This window comes from Oncorhynchus kisutch, linkage group LG2 (genome assembly GCF_002021735.2).
Source record: "Oncorhynchus kisutch isolate 150728-3 linkage group LG2, Okis_V2, whole genome shotgun sequence".
Lineage (NCBI taxonomy): Eukaryota > Metazoa > Chordata > Actinopteri > Salmoniformes > Salmonidae > Oncorhynchus > Oncorhynchus kisutch.
Window position 1 is genome coordinate 74,380,534 of NC_034175.2, and position 9,944 is coordinate 74,390,477.

Below are 9,944 nucleotides of genomic sequence, written 5' to 3' on the forward strand. Positions count from 1 at the left end.
GGGGGCTGTGTGATGACACCTGTCTCTATCTGGTGGGGGAGGGGGGGGGGGGGGCTGTGTGATAACCCCTGTCTCTATCTGGTGGGGGGGGGGGGCTGTGTGATAACCCCTGCCTATCTGGGGGGGGCTGTGTGATAACCCCTGTCTCTCTATCTGGGGGGGGGGGGGGCTGTGTGATAACCCCTGTCTCTATATGGTGAGGGGGGCTGTGTGATAACCCCTGTCTCTATCTGATGGGGGGGGGGGGGGCTGTGTGATAACCCCTGTCTCTATCTCGTGTAGGGAGGGGCTGTGTGATAACCTCTGTCTCTCTATCAGGGGGGGGGGCTGTGTGATAACACCTGTCTCTATCTGGTGCGGGGGGGATGTGTGATAACCCCTGCCTATCTGGGGGGGGCTGTGTGATAACCCCTGTCTCTCTATCTGGGGGGGGGGCTGTGTGATAACACCGGTCTCTATCTGGTGGGGGGGGGGGCTGTGTGATAACCCTTGTCTCTATATGGTGAGGGGGGCTGTGTGATAACCCCTGTCTCTATCTGACGGGGGGGGGAGTCTGTGTGATAACCCCTGTCTCTATGCTGAATCATGTTGCTGTGCGTTTTGTTGCCAACCTTACTTTGCTACCTGACAACTTTACGCTTTTTACTTTTTAATTACCGTTTATATTTTTAGTTTTTCCCTCGCTCAACTTTTTTTCATTCAACTTTTTCACTCCGGATCCTTTATCTGGACATGGTTCGTCAGGAACTGCCAAAGCTAAGTAGTAACATTAACATGACGCTTTCTAATTGCAGTCGCTGTATATATATATATACAGGAGAGGATAGCAGGAGAACGATCGCCTTACGGAGAGGATAGCTGTGCTGCAAGCCCAGCTTCAGACGCAATCGTTAGGGAAGGGTAATTTCCGTGTAGGAAAGGATGAAACAGCGTCTGTGCCACCAGTTAGTACAGATAGTAACGTTAGTATAAATCCCCTCGCACGGTCCCCGCAGCCGGACAACTTTCTCATGGCTTCTGGAGGGAAATACAACTCAATCGCTGGTTGAAAACTGTTTTCTGCCCCTCCCAAAAGATAGAATTTGTAGATAATTGTCCCTCTTTCTGGGACTCACCCACAAACAGGACCAAGCCTGGCCTGCTGAGGAGTGACGGACTGCATCCTAGCTGGAGGGGTGCTCTCATCTTATCTAACAACATAGACAGGGCTCTAACTCCTCTAGCTCCACAATGAAATAGGGTGCAGGACAGGCAGCAGGCTCTTAGCCAGCCTGCCAGCTTAGTGGAGTCTGCCACTAGCACAGTCAGTGTAGTCAGTTCAGCTATCACCATTGAGACCGTGTCTGTGCCACGACCTAGGTTGGGCAAAACTAAACATGGCAGTGTTCGCCTTAGCAATGTCATTAGGATAAAGACCTCCTCCATTCCTGCCATTATTGAAAGAGATCGTGATACCGCACATCTCAAAATAGGGCTACTTAATGTTAGATCCCTCACTTCAAAGGCAATTATAGTCAATTAACTAATCACTGATCATAATCTTGATGTGACTTAAGCCTGATGAATTTACTGTGTTAAATGAGGCATCACCTCTTGGTTACACTAGTGACCATATCCCCTGTGCTTCCCGCAGAGGCGGAGGTGATGCTAACGTTTATGATAGCAAATTTCAATTTACACGAAAAAAAAGAAAGACGTTTTCGGCGTTTGAGCTTCTAGTCATGAAATCTATGCAGCCTTCCTCAATCACATTTTATAGCTACTGTTTACAGGCCTCCTGGGCCATATACAGCATTCCTCACTGAGGTCCCCAAATTCCTATCGGACCTTGTAGTCATAGCAGATAATATTCTAATTGTTGGTGATTTTAATACTCACATAGAAAAGTCCACAGACCCACTCCAAAAGGCTTTCGGAGCCATCATCGACCTACTCACTGTCACAGTCATAATCTGGATCTAGTTTTGTCCCTTGGAATAAATGTTGTGGATCTTAATGTTTTTCCTCATAAGCCTGGACTATCGGACCACACATTTATTACGTTTGCAATCGCAACATATCATCTGCTCAGACCCCAACCAAGGAGCATCAAAGGTCGTGCTATAAATTCACAGACAACACAAAGATTCCTTGATGCCCTTCCAGACTCCCTCTGCCTACCCAAGGACGTCAGAGGACAAAAATCAGAACCACCTAACTGAGGAACTCAATTTAACCTTGTGCAATACCCTAGATGTAGTTGCACCCCTAAAAACATTTGTCATAAGAAACTAGCTTCCTGGTATACAGAAAATACCCGAGCTCTGAAGCAAGCTTCCAGAAAATTGGAACGGAAATGGCGCCACAACAAACTGGAAGTCTTTCGACTAGCTTGGAAAGACAGTACCGTGCAGTACCGAAGAGCTCTTACTGCTGCTCGATCATCCTATTTTTCCAACTTAATTGAGGAAAATAAGAACAATACGAAATGTATTTTTGATGATCATTAGAAAGCAAATTACGGACACGTCTTTAAATCTGCGTATTCCTCCAAAGCTCAGTTGTCCTGAGTCTGCACAACTCTGCCAAGACCTAGGATCAAGAGAGACACTCAAGTGTTTTAGTACTATATCTCTTGACACAATGATGAAAATAATCATGGCCTCTAAACCTTCAACCTGCATACTGGACCCTATTTCAACTAAACTACTGAAAGAGCTGCTTCCTGTGCTTGGCCCTCTTATGTTGAACATAATAAACGGCTCTCTATCCACCGGATGTGTACCAAACTCACTAAAAGTGGCAGTAATAAAGCCTCTCTTGAAAAATCCAAACCTGCACCCAGAAAATATAAAAAACTAAATCGGCCTATTTCGAATCTTCCATTCCTCAAGAAAAAAATTGAAAAAGCTGTTCGCAGCAACTCACTGCCTTCCTGAAGACAAACAATGTATACGAAATGCTTCAGTCTGGTTTTAGACCCCATCATAGCACTGAGACGGCACTTGTGAAGGTGGTAAATGACCTTTTAATGGCATCAGACCGAGGCTCTGCATCTGTCCTCGTGCTCCTAGACCTCAGTGCTGCTTTTGATACCATCGATCACCACATTCTTTTGGAGAAATTGGAAACCCAAATTGGTCTACACGGACAAGTTCTGGCCTGGTTTAGATCTTAACTGTCGGAAAGATATCAGTTTGTCATCTCTGTGAATGGTTTGTCCTCTGACAAATCAACTGTACATTTCGGTGTTCCTCAAGGTTCCGTTTTAGGACCACTATTGTTTTCACTGTATATTTTACCTCTTGGGGATGTCATTCGAAAACATAATGTTAACTTTCACTGCTATGCAGATGACACACAGCTGTACATTTCAATGAACCATGGTAAAGCCCCAAAATTGCCCGCGCTAGAAGCATGTGTTTCAGACATAAGGAAGTGGATGGCTGCAAACTTTCTACTTTTAAAAAGTTTGTTATATCTGGAGTACTTCTCCTGTCTTATCCGGTGTACTGTGTGTATTTAAGTATGCTCTCTTAAAATCTCTCTCTCTCTTTCTTTCTCTCTCTCGGAGGACCTGAGCCCTAGGACCATGCCTCAGGACTACCCGGCATGATGACTCCTTGCTGTCCCCAGTCCACCTGGCCATGCTGCTGCTCCAGTTTCAACTGTTCTGCCTGCAGCTATGGAACCCTGACCTGTTCACCGGACGTGCTACCTGTCCCAGACCTGCTGTTTTCAACTCTCTAGAGACAGCAGGAGCGGTAGAGATACTCTTAACGATCGGCTATGAAAAGCCAACTGACATTTACTCCTGAGGTGCTGACTTGCTGCACCCTCGACAACTACTGTGATTATTATTATTTTACCATGCTGGTAATTTATGAACATTTGAACATCTTGGCCATGATCTGTTATAATCTCCACCCGGCACAGCCAGAGGAGGACTGGCCACTCCTCATAGCCTGGTTCCTCTCTAGGTTTCTTCCTAGGTTTTGGCCTTTCTAGGGAGTTTTTCCTAGCTACCGTGCTTCTACACCTGCATTGCTTGCTGTTTGGGGTTTCAGGCTGGGTTCCTGTACAGCACTTGGAGATATCAGCTGATGTAAGAAGTGCTATACAAATACATTTGATTTGATTTAAATTAGATTAATAACCCAAAAAAGTTTAAATTAATCAAAATATATTTGATATTTTTCAAATAGTCACCCTTTGCCTTGATGACAGCTTTGCGCATTCTTGGCAATTAAGCGTTTTACTAGGTCTTCACGTGTTGTATTCGGCGCATGTGACAAATAAAATGTGATTTGATACTGCATTATCATGGACCTGAACCAACCACTCTGGATCATGAAGTGCATCTTGTCTCCACAGCTGGTTCTACACTCCTCCTAACTTAAGGGGTAGTGTTCAGATCTGTTATACCTACACACACATACAGAGACACACACACAGCTATCAACGTGACATGTGACATGGCCAGATCCCCACGTAACTGCTGGGCAGTGTGACCCTGGCTGAAGCCCGTTCTGAAGAGGGTGGGCTGCCTGGCTCCCCGCCAGCCGTTCAAGCTGTGGAAAGGTTCTTCAGCCTCGTCGCATATCGCCAATGTTACATTCGTTACTGCCATTCTCTGCTTCCTCGCCATCTGTGTCCTTAATGAAGCTTTTGTGAAGCTGTCATTCACCCAGTAATGAGTACGCCTCACAGGCTGATCGCTTGTGATTTGCTAGCCAGCGGGGAATGCCGGAGGGTGAGGGGAAGTGACTTTTCAAACTGCCGTGTGGACTCATTTTTCAGTGCAGCATGGCCACTCATGAGTTTGTATCTGGCCTCCAGAGCGGCGCAGTGGTCTAAGGCACTGCATCTCATGCAGTGCTAGCTGTGCCACTAGTGATTCTGGGTGCAGGCTCTGTCACAGCCGGCCGTGACCGGGAGACCCATGGGGCGGTGTACAATTGGCCCAGCTTTGTCCGGGTTAGGGGAGGGTTTGGCCAGCAGGGATGTCCTTGTCCCAATACGCACGTGCGACTTGGTTGGGTTGTGTTTTGACAGGATCAATTGGATACCACACAATTAGGGAGAACACGGGGTAAAAATAAAAAAGAATCAAAAGAACAAAAAAAGTGTGTATCTGGTGACAAGTTGATTTGAAGACTGTGACAGATATATCTATGTGGGTCTATATGGTTTATTTTAAAGAGAGTGAGTGTAGTTATGTGAATAAGCAATGGAGTGAGTCGTGAGAGTGTTTGTTACCATGGTGAGGCCTCGGTTTTGGGAACAAAAGGGGGAGGTCCCATCTCTGGTAATGAACTCAAGGCAACGACGTACTGCTGAGTCTTTGGATATCGATGGGGGGGGTTGGGGTTGGATAGAGAGGGGTTGGGGTTGGACAGGGAGGGGATGGGGCTGGGAATTAATGGAGAGGGGTTGGATATGGAGGGGTTGGGGCTGGATAGTGAGGGGTTGGGGCTGGATAAGGAGGGGTTGGGGCTGGATAAGGAGGGGTTGGGGCTGGATACGGAGGGGTTGGGGCTGGATACGGAGGGGTTGGGGCTGGATAGGGAGGGGGAGGGGGGCTTGATAGGGTGGTTTTGGGCTCTGTATAGAGGGGTTGGTGCTTGATAGATCGAAGTTGAAGCTGTATAGAGAGAGGTTGGGGCTGGATAAGGGAGGAGTTGGGGCTAGATAGGGAGGGGTTGGAGGGGGATAGAAGGGGTTGGAGCTGGAAAGAGAAGGATTGGGGCTGGAAAGAGAAGGATTGGGGCTGGAGAGAGAAGGATTGGGCCTGGAGAGAGTGGGTTTGGGGCTGGAAAGGGAGTGGGTGGGGCTGAATAGAGAGGTGTTGGGGCTGGATAGGGAGGTGTTGGGGCTGGATAGAGAGGTGTTGGAGCAGGATAGGGAGGTGTTAGGGCTAGATATAGAGTGGTTGGGGCTGAATAGAGAGGTGTTGGGGTTGGATAAGGAAGGGGGCTGGATAGGGAAGCGGTGCTGGAAAGGGAGGGGTTGGGGATGGATAGAGAGGTGTTGGGCATTAATGGAGAGGGGTTGGATATGGAGGGGTTGGGGCTGGATAGGGAGTGGGAGGGGGGCTTGATAGGGTGGTGTTGGGTTCTGGATAGAGGGGTTGGGGCTGGATAGATCAGAGTTGGCGCTGGATAGAGAGAGGTTGGGGCTGGATAAGGGAGGAGTTGGGGCTAGATAGGGAGGGGTTGGAGAGGGATAGAAAGGGGTTGGAGCTGGAAAGAGACGGATTGGGGCTGGAAAGAAAAGGATTGGGGCTGGAAACAGTGGGTTTTGGGATGGATAGGGAGGAGCTGGTGCTGGATGGAGAAGGTGGGCCTGGATAGGGAGGGGTTGGGGCTGGATAGTGAGGGGTTGGGAATAGACAGAGAGGGGTTGGGGATGGATAGAGAGGTGTTGGGGCTGGATAGAGAGGTGTTAGGGCTGGATAGGGAGTGGGTGGGGCTGAATAGAGAGGTGTTGGGGCTGGATAGAGAGGTGTTGGGGCTGGATAGAGAGGTGTTGGGGCTGGATAGGGAGTGGGTGGGGCTGGATAGGGAGTGGGTGGGGCTGAATAGAGAGGTGTTGGGGCTGGATAGAGAGGTGTTGGGGCTGGATAGAGAGGCGTTGGAGCTGGATAGAGAGGTGTTGGGCTGGATAGAGAGGTGTTGGGGCTGGATAGGGAGTGGGTGGGGCTGGATAGGGAGTGGGTGGGTGGGGCTGAATAGGGAGTGGGTGGGGCTGAATAGAGAGGTGTTGGGGCTGGATAGAGAGGTGTTGAGGCTGGATAGAGAGGTGTTGGGGCTGGATAGAGAGCTGTTGGGGCTGGATAGAGAGCGGTTGGGGCTGGAAAATAGGTGTTGGGGTTGGATAGAGGTGTTGGGGCTGGATAGGGAAGGAGGAAAGGATAGGGTGGTGTTGGGGATGGATAGGGAAGGGGGGCTGGAAAGGGAAGAGGGGCTGGAAAGGGAGGGGTTGGAGATGGATAGGGAAGGGGGGCTGGATAGGGAAGAGGGGCTGGAAAGGGAGGGGTTGGGGATGGATAGGGAAGGGGGGCTGGATAGGAAGGTGTAGGGGCTGGAAAGGGAGGGGTTGGGGATGGATAGGGAAGGGGGGCTGGATAGGAAGGTGTAGGGGCTGGAAAGGGAGGGGTTGGGGATGGATAGGGAAGGGAAGGGGGGGCTGGATAGGGAAGAGGGGCTGGAAAGGGAGGGGTTGGAGATGGATAGGGAAGGGGAAGGGGGGCTGGATAGGGAAGAGGGGCTGGAAAGGGAGGGGTTGGAGATGGATAGGGAAGGGGGGCTGGATAGGAAAGAGGGGCTGGAAAGGGAGGGGTTGGGGATGGATAGGGAAGGGGGCTGGATAGGGAAGAGGGGCTGGAAAGGGAGGGGTTGGGGATGGATAGGGAAGGGGGGGCTGGATAGGGAAGAGGGGCTGGAAAGGGAGGGGTTGGGGATGGATAGGGAAGGGGGGCTGGATAGGGAAGAGGGGCTGAAAGGGAGGGGTTGGAGATGGATAGGGAAGGGGGGGCTGGATAGGGAAGAGGGGCTGGAAAGGGAGGGGTTGGGGATGGATAGGGAAGGGGGGCTGGATAGGGAAGAGGGGCTGGATAGGCAAGTGTGAGGGATCATGTACACAGAAGCTCTGTTTACACAGACAGCCTAACTCAGATCTTTAATTTTACTGATCAGATCAGATCAGTTATTTTGAACAATTATTGTGCCAAAGATCATAATTGTGCGGCTTGTGGAAACGCAGCTTTGAGCGGGAACCTTGGTGATGCTATTGTTCCATTGCATTTCCATGTATTTTAACCATTACGTGTCGTTACAACGTGTCGTTTTTAACTGTTAACCTTACGTCATCATCATGTGGGACGGTAGGTAGCCTAGTGGTTACAGCGTTTGTGCTGTAAAAAGGTAAACATCTGTCGTTCTGCCCCTGACCACGGCAGTTAACTCACTGTTCCCCGGTAGGCCGTCATTGTAAATAAGAACGTGTCCTTAAATGACTTGCCTAGTTAAATAAAAGGTTTTATCAAATAAAGAATGCTTCTACAGAGCGGGATCACTAGAGAGATATTGGTATATTGGATCACTAGAGAGATATTGGTATATTGGATCACTAGAGAGATATTGGTATATTGGATCACTAGAGAGATATTGGTATATTGGATCACTAGAGAGATATTGGTATATTGGATCACTAGAGAGATATTGGTATTTTGGATCACTAGAGAGATATGGATATATTGGATCACTAGAGAGATATTGGTATATTGGATCACTAGAGAGATATTGGTATATTGGATCACTAGAGAGATATGGATATATTGGATCACTAGAGAGATATGGATATATTGGATCACTAGAGAGATATGGATATATTGGATCACTAGAGAGATATGGATATATTGGATCACTAGAGAGATATTGATATATTGGATCACTAGAGAGATATGGATATATTGGATCACTAGAGAGATATGGATATATTGGATCACTAGAGAGATATTGGTATATTGGATCACTAGAGAGATATTGGTATATTGGATCACTAGAGAGATATTGGTATATTGGATCACTAGAGAGATATTGGTATATTGGATCACTAGAGAGATATTGGACATGAGACGTTATTGACAAAAGAACAACTGTTGGAAGCCTGAGTGACAAAAAACAACCATTTTTTAAATTGTATTTAACTAGGCATGTCAGTTAAGAAGAAATTCTCATTTTCAACGATGTCCTAGGAACAGTGACCAGGTTAACTGGTCTAGGAACAGTGACCAGGTTAACTGGTCTAGGAACAGTGGGTTAACTGGTCTAGGAACAGTGGGTTAACTGGTCTAGGAACAGTGGGTTAACTGGTCTAGGAACAGTGGGTTAACTGGTCTAGGAACAGTGGGTTAACTGGTCTAGGAACAGTGGGTTAACTGGTCTAGGAACAGTGGGTTAACTGGACTAGGAACAGTGGGTTAACTGGACTAGGAACAGTGGGTTAACTGGTCTAGGAACAGTGCCTTGTTCAGGGGCAGAACGACAGATCTGTCCCTTGTCAGCTCGTGGATTTGAACCTGCAACCATTTACGGTTGCTAGTCCAACGCTCTAACCACTAGTCTACCCTGCCAACTCTACACTCTAACCACTAGGCTACCTGTCCCCCCCAAAACTCTAACCACTAGTCTACACTGCCGCCGCGAATAGTAATTGATATTCCATTACGCATGTCTGTGGTGAGTCATCATCGCGGCCGTCTGTAGCTGTGTCTGAATAGTACGTGTTCTAATGAGCCAGCCAGGCTCAATCTTAACTACACTGTTTAGTTTTTATCTCTTATGACCATCACGTCTCTACTAACGGTATAATCGTCCCCAGGCTGTAGTTTTCTATGATAAAGGTAACCAAAGGAAAATGCAGTTGACTGGTGGTTCAGAGGAGGGTTTCGTGACCATGGAGACGGGTGTTGCTGTTTCCACTGGGTCCTGGTAAGGGGGTTGCGTTCGGAGAGGGGACGGTTGGTGCCCAGATTTATGAGTCAGCTACCCAAGGAGCCAGGGGTTATTTTGGGACATAATGGCCCTCGGTGTGGCTTCTCTCCCCTGTAAGGGCCCTCGGTGTGGCTTCTCTCCCCTGACACTCACTCTCCTCCTGTATGTCCTCCTCTGAGTAGAACGAGAAGAGGAGAAGCAAGTGCCCAGTGCCAAGCCAAAGAGGCCCCCCACGCCAGATTCAGCACCACCAGAACCCAAAGAGGATGGCTCCGCCTCTAATCCAGAGACCACTAAGTCTCTGGATTAGTGGGGCCTGGAGCTCAACACACCACAGCACAGCATGCAGTCCCCTTCGTTTAGAAACATTTTCATTTGTATCTTTCTCTCTCTCCTCTCTCTCTCTCTCTCTCTCTCTCTCTCTCTCTCTCTCTCTCTCTCTCCTCTCTCTCTCTCTCTCTCTCTCTC

General features: G+C 48.5%; 1 protein-coding gene across 1 annotated transcript; it reads right to left on the bottom strand.

The window, feature by feature from the left end:
• Positions 1-5,234: 5,234 nt before the first annotated feature.
• Positions 5,235-7,616, bottom strand: LOC116356559 (proline-rich extensin-like protein EPR1). The gene is made up of 2 exons (XM_031802353.1): positions 6,325-7,616; positions 5,235-5,538 (listed from the first exon to the last, which is right to left on the bottom strand). The coding sequence occupies exons 1-2, from the start codon at positions 7,614-7,616 to the stop codon at positions 5,235-5,237; spliced, it is 1,596 nt and encodes a 531-aa protein (XP_031658213.1).
• Between the last annotated feature and the right edge of the window lie 2,328 nt (positions 7,617-9,944).